Raw genomic sequence first — 14,825 nt, 5'->3', positions numbered from 1 at the left:
GACCAGAAATCAAAGTGTAGTGACCACCAAGTGCTGTTACAAAGGCTGAACTTGTCTCAAGACCCAGGATTGTTGTTTCAATTCTGGCCTCCCTTTGGAAGTGGTGTCACTCTTTCTAGGCATCAGCAAGGAGTTCAGCACATTTAGGGAGGATGCCATTACAGAAACCCTAATGGTCTTATGTTTCAGCAACACATAGTCAGAGCATGGGGCAGGGAGAGGGTTTCTTTATGAAATAACTTCTTGTCTGGAAGTCCCAACTAATTGATAGGAAGTCACAAACAGGCCACTTGTGCAATCAGGGTTATTTGTCATGGAAAAGCCACAGGGGAGAGGTGATGGCAAGGAGGCCGCAACCTCCCTTTCTCAGTGCACACATCTTTTGGTAGGAAGAGGCAACTCTGCATGCCTTTACCAAAGGCCATCCTGGGTCTGTATGGGTAAGCCACACGTGTGTGTCTGTGAACATTTATGACTTATGTGCTAACACAGGAAAAGATACTCCCTTCGATCAGTTAAACAGAGTTTGGTGAAATTGGCTCTGGACAAGAAACCAGAAAACCTGGTTTCTCTGCTTTCTCTCTTACTGATGTGGCCTCTGGCAAGCCCTTAACCTTGGTGAGCCTCAGTCTCCACCTCCATAAAGTGGAAGTCAAGAGATCTGTCCCAGAGAGCAGGTGAAATAATGCACGAGACAGCACTGTATACAGTATAAGGTAGTTCACTACTGTAGAGAGTCATTATTTATTATGAATAAGCAGGAAAGAATTCACATGCCAATTATTTGGTTATCTTTTCACTAAGCTAGGTAATCCAGCCAGAAGGTGGACAGGTAAGATTTTCCCCACTTAGGTTCACGGCCTGCATGTGAATCTACAGCACACAGGTGTCTGAGCTCTATTATTGACAAACCTATTTTAATTTGCTATATTGTTTCTAATTCTCTTCTGGATCTCCAAGCAGTAAAAATACCAAACTGAGAAAAGTTCTGTGCAAATTAACTGGGCCAGAAAGAATTTTTACCACCTGTTTGTAGAAGTAACTTATTTGTGGCACTAATTTCTAAGGAATGGAGCATTACTGTGATTACAATTGTCTGTTCTGATGTGAACTTCTTTCCTCCTATAATTTCCCCCCTCTAAAATCTGCCTCAAATTTCCTGATGTAAGTACTAAAGAAGTTTTATGTTTGTTTGTTTGTTTGCATTAAGATATATTTCCTAAAGGTTTGGGAACCTAAAATTAGAACATTTAATAAGCAACTACTGACATTTATCACCTTCTTTAGGATTTACCGCTCACACAGTGACGTTATCTTTCCTAAGCTAAATTAAAAGACAAATTCAAATCCTGCATGGTAGCCACCAAAAGCATATATTTGAAAAACAGGATTCGGCGTTCCATATTATGCATTATTTAATGGTATGCAAATTATAAGTCAGACAGTTAGGAAAACCACACTTCAGCATTAATAAACAGCAACACTACTACTACATTAATTATGATATTGCTATGATTTATTCCCAAGTTTTGCATTTTGATTCTCCTTGAAAATGTATGCCATCTGATAAGTGGTAACCTAGTTCCCCTCCTACATCTCCTGCCCATTTCTCAAATCTGTTCCTCCTACCCACCCGATGGGTGTCTGTAGGAAACGGGTGCAGAAATACAAAATCATAAGCAGCCGCATTGTCTTATAAGCATTAAAAATTAAAGAACAAGCAAACACCACCTAAAGCTCCAACATTTATTGTGTCAATGTTAAGCACACTTTTTAAAAGACAACATAGAATGTATAGAAACAAGGGGTTGGGGACTCATGCGCATTTCCACAATACAGGTAATTAGGTTGGCTGGTTTCAGAAGGGCCAGGGCATCACTCATGACAGCGATGGTCCACGGGCCCTCTCTATGGGACTGATTCACTGTTCCAATGTGGGTCTGTTTTTTTGTTTTTACTTTTTATTAAAAAATATAAATAAAATGGCACTGCAGGCCTAGGCTGGAAGGACTCTGCAGGACTCTGTCTTCGCACAACGGCTTCTTGGAGGCTACTGTCAGAAAACATCACAAACTAGCAGGATGACAGACCACGCTGATGTCGACTGGGCGGCACGCGTCCACCCCGCCCCTGGGGGCTTCAAATTTTCTCAGAACTTAAGGGCTCTCGAGCTTCCATCCGAAAACTGCCACACATCTTGAGCTCTCTGGGTACTACGCCGAATGGGGGTGTGTGAAGAACCTAGAAAGAGGTTGGAGACAGAGGAGGGGGAAAAAAAAAGTACAGGTGTGACTTGGCCCAATGATTTTCTGTTCTCTAACTAGCTTTTTAAAAATTAGAACTTAAACCAACCACAGGTCGAGCCACTGGCATCTTAAGCATGATTTCAAACTCAGCCTCCCCTCCCCAAGTATCTCTGACCTCTGAGTGGTCTTCCCATGCCTCCCTCCCTTCCGTCCCCCCAAGGAGGACCCAGGTCCCCCCACCCCTGCCCAATTGTATGGTAGTCCTAATAAACTCGGGACACACCTGGAAGGAAACACTTGCCCTTATGACTGAGAAAACTTAGTAAGAAACAGTCCTTTGGTTGAGGAGAGCGGGAGAGGGAGGAGGGAAAGGGGACACCTTCTCAAAATAATAATAAAATTATAAAGAAACAAAAAATCAAAACTGATGTAAAAGCAGCACAACGAAAACATGAAATGTCATCAAGTTCAACGTCAAAGCAGCCAATGATTTACAAGAGGCGAACAAATCTCTGAAGAGAAAACCAGAACCCAAAAGAGTTGCTCTCAAATTGCACCAAAAACTGCCTGTAGTTTCTTTCAAACATGCAGTTTTCTTTTCTTTTTTGGAAGGGGGAAGGCAATGGTGAAGGGAAGAAGGGAGTGGTTATTTTCCTCCGGGGTTCCTCCCTTGCTGTGGACATTGACTTGAAGCAGCAGAACTGGGAGTCCGGATGTGCCGAGGAAGAGGGCTACCACTGTGGCATTCCAGGCCTCGTTGCCATGGCGACCCGAAGCAGGGGCCTGGGGCCTCCTCTCCCCTGACTTGGCGCCGCAGGAGGCCCGGGGTCTGGATCTCAGCTGCTCTCACGCATCCCACCCCTGAGCAGAGCAGCGGAGACCTGGGCTGAGGGGCATGCTGTGTCCAGGTGGGTTCTGGGGAATCCCATTCCCAGTCCAGCGCTAAGTCACTGTCGTCGAGGCCCCTTTAGCTGATATCCCAATCAAACCCCTTCATCCAACCTGCTACCAATATTCAAATTCTAATAGACAAGGTATATCATGGGCTTGTACCACGTTCACAGCTATTTAAAAGCACAGCCCCCCTATGGGTTTAGGGGCTCCCGCTTTAGAGGATACTTGGGGAAATGGCTTAATTTGCCTTTTCTACCATCCCTATGAAAGATCTGACACACGTGCTCCCTTGAAATAGTTTTTGCCACTTTACAGAAAGGAAAAACGTATTTGGATCAACCATCGAGCTGTGTTCAGCCAAGTTTAGGTTCTTAAGCACAATGACCCGTGTGAACTGGATTGGTCTCTTTCCCATTTGGAAGGGAGGAATTAATGGTATCCCATGACCATAGATGACGCTGGGAAATAGAGAGAGAGAAAGAGAGAGAGAGAGAAAAAAACAGCCCCATCCCCCTAAAGGCTGAGTCACTGGCCTCGTGCTGTATGTAGTAAATGAAACAGCGGGCTAGTGGGATAACGAGATGCCAGCAAGCAGAAGTGCAGACCGGACAACCCCTGTCCACAGTTCATAGCTATAGCAGCCCTAGAGCAAATACACATCATACCAATTCCCTCTATGTGTTCTGATGTCCATTTCTCTAACAATGGGTTCATTTATTTTCAATTGGGAAAGATGCAGGGCTTTAGGAGACAACTAGGAAAATCTGCTAGATGGCTCATGCCTTTTAAAAGTTAGCAGTCTTTTAAGAAACATTTTTCCAAGCAGGTTGAGAGAACTCTGCCAATCCCATCCTCATATCGGCAAAGTTCCCACAATTTTTTTTTATGGGAAGTTGTCTGAAAAAAAGAGAATGGGATGGGTACATTCCTGAACACACCAGGCCCAGGGACAATGGAGTAACAGAATCGTAATGAGGAACACACAGTTACAGCACAGTCATAAGAAGTCATGTTCATGTGTGTACGGAGGGGGAAAAGAGGCTTAAAACAAGAAAACACTGTATTTCCTCCCTCAGTCTCTGTGAGCAAAGTACTACAAGCAGGAGAGGATGGGGCCTGAGGCTTCTCAACTCCTTTTCAGGAAGGCCCGAAATAATCCCAGTACCTTTCAGCAAACTGTGTCTGTGAATAAACCACCTCATTTCCTTATTTCTCCAATTGGAATTATACCTAAGCCATCTCCCGCCACTTCCTTTCAAGTTCTCACTTCTAGCATTATGAATATATACAATATGTACTTATTGCATATACAAAAATAGTATTTAAATAAACAGTTCTATATCTACAGAATGCCCTGGGAAAAACTCAACTACTTCACACTTTCCGCCATGGCCAGTGCAAATGAAGAACTGTGTTCACCTCACTTCTTAGCAACCTTTGTAATGTGTTGGTTCCAGCCTTTTTGCAGGTCCTAAACAAACAGAGGATAGCAAATGGGTTCAGGAAGGAGGTAATATAGGCACTGGAAGAGTTTCTGGTTTAAAATCTGTGAGAAATAGAATTTGCTGTATTCCTGTTTATTAAGTTGTTCTCAAATGAAGATTAAAAAGAACATTTTAAGCATCAGTTCAGGTATGTAGAGAACATTCCATCAGCACGTCAAGCCTGTTACAAAAACTTACTTGAGGATTTTAAGAGACATTAATGTTCTTAGTAGTTCCTCATTTAAAAAAAAAAAAGATCATGAATTCATCTTACTATTGGAAATTTGTATGTTATTTTATATTAAGATTTTAAATTTTAGAATTCTGGATACAAAATATCATTTATAAGTGATATTCATGTTGGCTAGGTTCTCATGCTTCTATCGTTCATCAGCTTCAGAAATAATATTTTATCAGAAGGCTTCAATAAGTCAGGAGACTAAGTAACCTGAAGAACCCGCCTCCCAATAAATTTATTTAACTTTGGGACCATGTAAATCAAACATAATCTGTGATTTATCACCAGATGTTTGCACTCCTCCCCATTCCCCATTTGATTTAAGAAATTTGAACAGACAAGTATACAGTATCCACCATTAATTCTGTCTGTCAGGATGCAAAACCTAATTATGCTAAGAGCATCATATACTGAGAAATTAAAATGAATACTGTATATAAAGCCTACACAGTTGCACTCATAGCTCCTAATAAAAGAGTAATAGGGACACACAGGTTTTATGGACATTTAATATGGTGGAGTCGAGGTCACCGCATCTAAAGCTGGCATGGCACTGGGGAATTATTTCTATCTGTCTTGAGCAGCATTTTGGATTCAGTTTTGGAGAAACCTAATCCAAAACACATACAGTATATCTTTTCTAAGTTCAGTGACAAACATCAAGTTCTCAAGGTACCGCACACCCACCCCACCCCAGCTCCTATGTAATATTCTCCAACATCCTTTCTCAGTGGATTCCTCTAGCCCCACTCTCTCCTTCCCACCCAAACTGGCTTTTCAGAAAACATTGACTTTCTTTATACTTTAGAAAGATAAAACTATTCTTGCCTCAGATAAAAGGCATGACATGAAAAGGCCACCTCACAGGCACTAGGGCATAAGAACTGAGCGACAAAAAATGCTACCACAAGAAGACAACAGAACGGCTTTTGTTTTGGTTTTTTACAAAAATAAGAACAATGTCGTATTCATTCATCTACACTGGGAACAGGGACACGATATCACAGAGGTATGTGTTTAGTAAAGCAAATAGATGCTGCAACATGCAGTATTTGTAAAAGTGACAACACAGATTTCTAAGGATTTTTAAAATAGACCTAACTGGCTGGTCAGAAGATAATTGAAGGGTATTCCCGCCCTTATTTGCTGTCATCCAGGAAGACCCTATCAAAACACCTAAAGTAATCTGTAGCATCTAGGGTTCCTGGGATCTCAGAACCACAAGGCAAACCACTATGCATCTCAGTAAATCAGTGGCTGATTCCAAAGATTTCACTACGTCTGGCTACACTCCTAGTGGCTGCTTTCTTTTCTTTCCTCTCTCTCTTTCTTTCTCCCTCTTTTTTAAACAAAACAAAACCAAACCTGGTGCCTTTGTTTCCAGATTTTTAGATTTGAAAAGTGGGGTTATTTTGTTATGAGAAAAGACTCTTACATGGAAACCAAAGAGCTGATTTTTTTTTAAAAAATCTTTTTTACATTATGTTCTAAGATAAAGCAAGGATGGGAGAATAGAAAAGAACTTTTAGACAACAAGAACAGCAAAAAATTTAAAGGAAATAAAAGTTTAAGATGCTATTACCAGCAAGTTTTTTCACTTATGTTTGAATGGATTTCTGCTAAGAGATGGAGTAAGTTTTTAACATCAGACTGAAAACACCTTCCATTTCTTGAAAACTATTCTAGAACTGTAAAGCCTTGAAACTATGTCCAGGGTTTGAGATATGTCTATTTTAATATAGTAAGTACTTTATGTTCCTTTAGGATATAATACACGCATCAGAATGCCCATAGAAATAATCCTGAAAAAGACTGACTGGCCTTCTCTTAAAGCCTGTTATTTTCTTGAAAGTAATTTACAGAGTGTGTCAAATGAGGACACAAGAAGCTTACAATGTGTACTTTAATTTTTTTTATTTTTTCAATAAAGGGACAAAATGGGTGTATGAACAGGTTAATGCAGACAACTGCCAAAAAAACACAGACAGTGGTTTTTCCAATAGAACTTAACAAAGACCAGAAACAAATACAATAAAAAGCCAGGTTGTAATGACCTTTGGTCATCTAAATAAAAAAAAAATAAAAACAAAGAAAAATAAAAGATCAAATTAAGTGCCTCTGTTTTGAACAGGGCACATAAGCAATAATAAATAGTGACTCCCATAGTAAAAGATAAAATTTCAAGTTACGACAAACAGCTTTCATTACAGGAATAGAAAAGGCCAATAACAAAATATTCTGCATTGCCATTTACAAAAAAGTATTGACTAAAGCGGGCTTTCTCTTTAATATGCTTTGCATATGAAATTCTTTCCAATCTAAATATAAAGCACCATTTAGTTTTTGGCAATGAAAAAAACTGCAAAACATTGGTTTTTTTTTTTTTTTTCCTTTTTTTTTCTTTCTTTCTTTTACTGCATATGAAGGTAAGATGCTGGAATGTAGGGTGATAGAAGGAAAGGGACAAAAAGCACACTACATAACAAACCAACGTTATTAGCTTGCAGTACTGCATACAGTATGGCAGCAGGAAAAAGGAACAAAAAAGGATATGTACAACCCCTATGACAGCCATTCATGTGACATTCTAGCAGGCTCCCCCAAACCGCCATTATATGGCTTCTCATCTGTAATGTCACACTTTTTTGTTTCTCTCTTTTTTTTTTTTTTTGAAGCATACAAATAATTTGCACTATATTATCCTGCCAAATTAAAAAAATATACTGTGGCAGCCTGTCTTTTTTTTTTTCCACTACCAAAAAAGGTACATTGATACCTTTTAAGAGAACAAGCAACAGTTAAAAATACAAGCTTCAATATAAATACTATAGTGCCTAACACTAGATGAACATTTAATTCAAATACCATTCTAGAAATACAGAAAAAAGACCATAAATGTATTTTAGCATAGGAATCAACATGAGTGTGCATTTTCCTATATTTAAGTACTATATAATCTTAAACCTTTCCCCAATGTATGTTTTTTTTTTTACAACCTGAAGAGCGGTGTGTATCCAAGGCATAGAATTTCCACTACCATTTTTAAATGGATAACAAGTCTTGTAACACCACCAAGACAATGGAACCCTAAAATGCAGTTCCCCCCTAAACATAATGAAGTGTTTTTTAAAAAAATTTTTTCTTAACATTTATATTTAAAAAAGTTTTGTACAAAAAAATCCTTGCACTGTAGAAGCGAAAGCAATCATTCATTTCTATGTTAAGTGTATTCTGTTTCCATTCACAGCGCTTGCAATGTTGCGTCCAAGTAAGTAAGCTCAATAGTCAAGTAAATGGCTGGCAAAGTTTTTTTTTTTTTTAGTTTTTTAAAAATGCTCCTCAATGAGATTGTGTTCAATTTTTTTTTCAGCATTCTTGCAACTTTTCCCTTAAGTATAGACCTGTAAACTGGGAAAATTGTACAGTGCACTTAATTGTCCTATCTGAGCAGGTTTATTTTATACTCAACCTCTGTATCTCTGATTAGAGAAAAGATACAGATATCACAGGCAGAGTCAAGTGCTATTTGAACACCAACTGGGGCAGATGCTAGCTTAATAAAAAAGAAAAAATTAAAAAAATAAAAATAAAAACAATGAATCCTCTTCCATGTTAACACAAATAGCACACAGTGTATGGAAAAGAAATGAAGTACAACTTTTAGGGAGCACAGACATATATACTGCTACTCTTAAAATTCTTTTCTTTTTTTAAGAATGTCACATTTAAACGCAAGTCTTAAGAATTCATAGTTAATCATCATTGTATCAATATTAGCTTATATACCTGTTCTAGTTTTAAATGGCAAATAGTACCACGTTGTGCTAATAAATCATATTATTTTCTTCTGTTCCCCTCTGTCAAACCTTATTGTCAGCCTCTTCCTTTCAATATGGTATACAAGGTCTTAATGTTTATCATTTGATTGTCCACTTGACAACCAAGTAGATCTGGATCTATTTCTTTTGGTGCCAAAATTTTTAAAAAGACATTATTAAAGCAAATATCTTCATAAAATGAACTCCTTACTAGTGTATTTAATTGCGTTCCAGGGCTTTTGCACATTACACATTCAATTTAATCATTGTTTAAAAAAAATAAAACTTTGGGCAAAACAGCCCATTTCTTTTAAGCTCTCACCAGGAGCAAAGTAGCTTTTATACTGGTATAATCAGTTTTGTTTATAAAATTAAACTAAAGGAAAAATGATGATTAACTAGGACATAATGGGTCATATTTTTAGGTAGCCATTGTTGTGAGAAATACAATATAGAATTATATGCTAGTTCCTAAGGTTTATTACCTCACCCAATGCTGAATTAAGCTACAAGTTTATAACAAGTAGAAAGAACCATCGATGTGGTTTTAATAGATCCAAGGCACTCATATTTTAAAACCAAATGATAGAATAAACTTGTTCTGTTTTTCTGTTAATTTGTCAATTCAAGGCCTTTTTTTCTTCCTCTCCAATTGATACATTTAACCCTTTAGAGACAGACATTTAGCTCATAGAGATTTTTTTTCAGTGCTATCTATTCTGTCTATAGAGGGTTAATCCAAAGACTGTTTTTCTTCCTCACGTTATAAAATAAAACTGTACATGATATGTATTACAGAATGTATGCAGCATGGTCTTTTTTTCTCTCTCTCTCTTTTTCTCTCAGAACGGAACTGGAAACAGCAACATGTTTGCTCAGCAACGAATTAGGGACAATTTAAAATAGCCATAACATACCATACATGCTGTCTAAGTTTAAAAAAAAACATACACAACATGTAAATTATTGCACAAGAGAAAGGCTCAAAGTTTGCGTAAAATGCAATAGTATTGCCCCATACAGATCATGCATTCAAACGGTGAGAACATAAAGGAAAAAAAAAAAAGGAAAAAAAAAGAAAAAGAAAAAGAAAAAGAAAAAAAACAGGTGTGCTGGTGACAAGCACTCTCATATTCTTAGCTTCGTTACTTCTGTTTGTTTGTTTGTTTGTTTAAATCACATGGGACTAGAAAAAAATCCTACAGGGAGTGGGGCTGGAGGGCGATGGGGAAGGGGAGTGGTGAAAAAGGGGGTGTCAGGTGGGAGTGAGGGAGGGGTATTAATATACCTCTATTCAGTTTTTATATCATTATTCAACACTCGATCACTGTGCCATTTTTTCATGTGTTTCTCCAGGGTACTGTACACGCTAAAAGGCATCTTACAAATTTCACATTTGTAAACGTCCTTCCCCACCTGGCCATGCGTTTTCATGTGCCTGGTGAGCTTGCTACTCTGGGCACAGGCATAGTTGCACAGCTCGCATTTATAAGGCCTTTCGCCCGTGTGGCTTCTCCTGTGGACAGTGAGATTGCTACAGTTCTTGAAGACTTTCCCACAGTACTCACAAGTGTCGCTGCGTCTGCCCTCTTTTGAGCTGGGCCTGCCCGGGCCCGGACCACTAATATGGGGCGTGCTCCCTCCACTTCCCGTGCCGCTGCGCCCCGAGATCCCTCCGTCCAGCTCCCCGGGCGGTGTGGAGAAGCGCAAGCTCCCGTTCTCCGAGGAGTGCTCCGACGAGGAGGCAAAAGGCGATTGTCTGGAGTCTCCGAAGCTAAGGAAGGGATCTTTGAGCTGCCTGGAGGCCGCGTAGCCGGCGAGCCACTGCGAGTACACGTTCTCCGTGTTGGGCATCGCGGCCGGGGGCAGGTCGAACTCCTTCTCGAGCTTGATGCGCTTAGAGAAGGGGCTCAGCGAGCTGGGGCTGCCCAGCAGCAGCTTTTTGGACAGGCCCCCCGAGGCCGACTCGCCCGGGGAGCAGCCGCGGCCATTAACAGTGCCATCGTCTATGCGGTCCGACTCGCCGGCCACCGAGTCTTCGTCGCAAGTGTCCCTGTGGCCCTCGGCCTCGGCCAGGTGGCCGCGCTTATGCTTCTCGCCCAGGACCTGGTGGAAGGCCTCGCTGAAGTGCTGCATGGAGCTGAGCACCATGCCCTGCATGACGTCGGGCAGGGCGCGGCTCTCGTCGCCCACGCCCACGACCGCGCCCCGCGAGCTGTTCTCGTGGTGGCGCGCCGCCTCCAGGCTCAGCCCGAAGCCGTAGTCCACCCTCTCGCTCTCCGTCAGCTCCTCCTCCTCCTCTTCCTCCTCTTCTTCCTCTTCCTCGTCGTCCTCCTCTTCCTCCTCGTCCCCGTTCTCCGGGATCAGGTTGGGGTCGTTCTCGCTCTTGAACTTGGCCACCACGGACTTGAGCGCGCTGCTGGCGCTGCCCACCAAGTCGCTGGTGCCGGGTTCCGGGGAGCTGGCGGTGGAGAGACCGTCGTCGGACTTGACCGTCATGGGGGACGATTTGTGCATGTGCGTCTTCATGTGGCGCTTCAGCTTGCTGGCCTGGGTGCACGCGTGGTCGCACAGGTTGCACTTGTAGGGCTTCTCGCCCGTGTGGCTGCGCCGGTGCACCACCAGGTTGCTCTGAAATTTGAACGTCTTGCCGCAGAACTCGCATGACTTGGACTTGACCGGGGGCTGGGAGGGAGGAGGGGCGGATTGCAGAGGAGGGAGGGGGGGCGTCGCCAGGAAGGGCGGCTTGCTACCTGGCTGGAATGGTTGCAGTAACCTTTGCATAGGGCTGGGCCGGCCTGGGGACAGCGGTGGGCTAGACGTGTTCCCTGCCAGCTCTCTAAGTCTCCTAGAGAAATCCATGGCGGGAGGCTCCATAGCCATTGGATTCAACCGCAGCACCCTGTCAAAGGCACTCGGGTGATGGGTGGCCAGGGCCATCTCTTCCGCCCCCAGGCGCTCTATGCGGTGGGGGTCCAAGTGATGTCTCGGTGGTGGACTAAACAGGGGGGGAGTGGGTGGAAAGCGCCCTTCTGCCAGGCCGGAAGCCTCTCTCGATACTGATCCTGGTATTCTTAGCAGGTTAAAGGGGTTATTGTCTGCAATATGAATCCCATGGAGAGGTGGCTGGGAAGGACATTCTGCACCTAGTCCTGAAGGGATACCAACCCGCGGGGTCAGGGGACTTCCGTGTTCGCTTTCTAAGTAGATTCTTAATCCATGAGTGTTCTGTGCGTGTTGCAAGAGAAACCATGCACTGGTGAATGGCTGTTTGCAAGTTGTACATGTGTAGCTGCTGGGCTCATCTTTACCTGCAAAATAATACAACACCAACATCAATGTTTAATCACTGAGGCGGGCATCAGCAATTGCTTATTTATGTTCCACCTCCAGCCTTCCCTGCCCCCACCCCTCAACCCCAAGGCCTAAGCCCTCACTGACCTATCCCCTGTGCCTGGCACGTCTGAGCATGGGTACCCAGTAAATATTGGTCCAATCAGTCTTACTGCCATTAAACTCAGTTCTAGAAATTTTATAACCAATCCCCAAAGCAGAAAAATCCTGACCAGTTCTGGCTTGAGGATGAAGGTCCCTACATTCTAGGCACCTCAACAAATGTCTTCTAAACTTTCCAGTCCCATCAGCTGTAGTTTGGGGCAAGCTATCTCATCTCCATGTGCCTCTGTTTCCTCCTTGTTAAGTGAGAAACTTGGACAAGGTGACCCAAGGAAACTTTTTGGCTTCCTAAATCCCAGCTTTCTATTCCCCCTGAGTAGCAGGCGAACTCTCTAAATAGGCAAGCATTTCATAGAGATATCAAAAAAGGGGAAGAAGGTCAACTCACTACAATGTTCTATGGCCCTAAAGATGCTTTCAGCGTTAGCCTGAAACACATTAATTGTTGATATTGTTAAAATGAGAGGGTACTCATAAAATACTTCCATGGAAAAAAGACTAGCAACATTCTCACACCCCAGACTGTGGGAGGATCAGTGAGTCCCAATTTTGGTTCCACAACACCCCATGGGGACACCCATTTTTATCTCAAAGAATGTTTAAAAAATCTTAAAGAAAAACTTCATTCAGATTTAACGGATAGGCCGTATTCAATCTTTAGGAGTTGTCCCCTGGTCAGACAAATGCAAGTCTGGAAAAGTTAGGAGGAGTGGCTGGTGCCGACTTAAGCAGACACAGCATCCTAGTTTAAGGAACAGTTAAAACAGCCAGCACCATGACAGGCAGCAGGCTGAGAAATGCTACACTATCCTCCTCCTCATTATTTTGAGAGGCTAACAACGTGAACCAAATTATACAACATCCTGCGCCCTCGGCTGAGACTCAGCTCCAGTTGAGAAAGAAACAGAAAGATACAGTTCAGCTAGTCAACTCTGGCCAGTAGCCAAGCCGTCTGGAGAGGGGCCCTACTTAAGTCACATTATTTCCCTTGCTGAAAAGAACCCAAGAGTGGTAAATGCCACTTTGGCAAAGAAGGGCCAGCTTGACTTCACAAAATCTTTCATTTGGGGAGATGGCTAAATTAAATATATATGAGGAGATAGCTACATTAAATATATATATATGGAATAACTAACCAACAGTTTACTAGTCAACTGCAACATTAAAAAGGGCAGAAGTAATGGTAGCCAAAGGACAAGGATGAGAAAAACAGAAACCTTCCCAGAGATTCTGAAAAAAAGCCTTAAAATATAACTGAGAAATAACAAACTTTTCTCCTTCTTTTAAAAGAAGGGCTGCAAGAGTTCTTTAAGGCCACAGCTAGTATTTGTCAGTAACTTTCTAAGAAGGAAAAAAAAAAATCTACCAGGGAGGTTAAGAGTGAGAATGAGGAATTAATCAATTATATGATGCCTCCATTTAGCAAGTCAGAAAGAAAAGCCGGCAGGGTCTTCTCAGGAGCCCCCAAACACTGGTATTCCAAAACAAGCCAGCCTCGCTCAAGCACTTGTCTAAATAATGGACTCCTGCCCTGACCTTGTAATTTACTTTACAATGCATTTATAATCCCACTCAATATATCCCACTCCTGGGTAAATCTCTTAAACAAGATTAGATGGTAAGATACCAAAATTAGGTTTCAAACATTTGTCTAATGTGGAAGGGGGAAAAAAGGCAGAAAGATTTTGAAAGAAAACGCTGACATTGGTATCACATTATCTGCCTATTTTTGTTTGCCTCCTCTCTTCAAAGGGAAATAAAAAGCTTCATTGAGAGCATTTTTATAAATTTTTTGTTGTTGTTGAACAATGACTTGGGTCCCAAATAGGCTGGAAAAAAAACTATCTGGTTCCAACTACACGATCCTCTGTGGCTTCCTCCTTGTCCTCCCTAGATCTCTGGGTGACTATCATACCCATTTAGCCTGACGATCTGAGTTGGACAAGTAAAAAGATTTGTCTGATAATGCAAGTCCTTAACACGTTCATCACTCCAAATGCCTTAAAATTATATTTTACCTTATAAAAAATCGATTGAAATCCAGGACTAGACTCATAATTAGTGGTGCTGGTTTCACATGTGCCATGAATGTAGTCATTGATAAATGCCAAAATCTGTGGCATACAGCACTACATCAAGGATCTCATTTGTATCCTTTCGAAAAGGCTTAAATGAGAAAAGTCCATTTTATTTTGCTGCCCTGAGCATCCTAAACTTTTTTTCAGAGCCATTTATGTGATCATGCTACAGTATGTTAACACTGTGATGTTATCCTCCCCTCTCTCTCATACATCAGGTCAGAGAAAATGGCATTTATCTTATAATGAGCATACAACATACAGTTTTCACTATCGCATTTTAGTATTCCCATCAACTAGATATTCTAGATCATGAGGGCAGCTAGTGTAATCATAATGTCAATGAGAAGGGCTGTTACGATTGAGACTAAAGATTACATGGAGAGAGCTGCTTTGAAACTGGTAATTATTACCAGTCCACTAATAGCAAATGATGCATTACAATTTCACTATATAATCTGTATTTCACTCAGCTCATGCCGGTGTACCATATTATATTACAGTGCTCACAGATTCTAAATTCCTAAACTGCAGTCATCAATAAATGTGTTACTTGCCATAATTTGTGAAATTACTTTGTTCATAACATCTTTGATGATTTAGAAAGACTG

General features: G+C 41.5%; 1 protein-coding gene across 19 annotated transcripts in view; it reads right to left on the bottom strand.

The window, feature by feature from the left end:
- Positions 1 to 1,732: 1,732 nt before the first annotated feature.
- BCL11A (BCL11 transcription factor A) overlaps positions 1,733 to 14,825 on the bottom strand; it is a 101,834-nt gene continuing 88,741 nt past the window's right edge. For 5 of the 19 annotated variants that reach the window (XM_054475033.2, XM_063648718.1, XM_063648719.1 and 2 more), the window contains 2 exons: positions 10,249 to 11,991; positions 1,733 to 2,241 (listed from right to left, as the gene is read on the bottom strand). In XM_054475033.2, the coding sequence (XP_054331008.1) occupies positions 2,150 to 2,241; positions 10,249 to 11,991 (1,835 nt within the window). In that variant the 3' untranslated portion in view covers positions 1,733 to 2,149. Of the gene's footprint in view, positions 2,242 to 8,149; positions 11,992 to 14,825 lie in introns of those variants that run through there. The other 14 variants (XM_063648721.1, XM_054475035.2, XM_063648722.1 and 11 more) reach the window with 4 other exon arrangements.

The sequence above is a fragment of the Pongo pygmaeus genome, chromosome 12 (genome assembly GCF_028885625.2).
Source record: "Pongo pygmaeus isolate AG05252 chromosome 12, NHGRI_mPonPyg2-v2.0_pri, whole genome shotgun sequence".
In the NCBI taxonomy this organism is placed as follows: Eukaryota; Metazoa; Chordata; class Mammalia; order Primates; family Hominidae; genus Pongo; species Pongo pygmaeus.
This window is presented reverse-complemented; position numbering and strand designations above follow the sequence as displayed.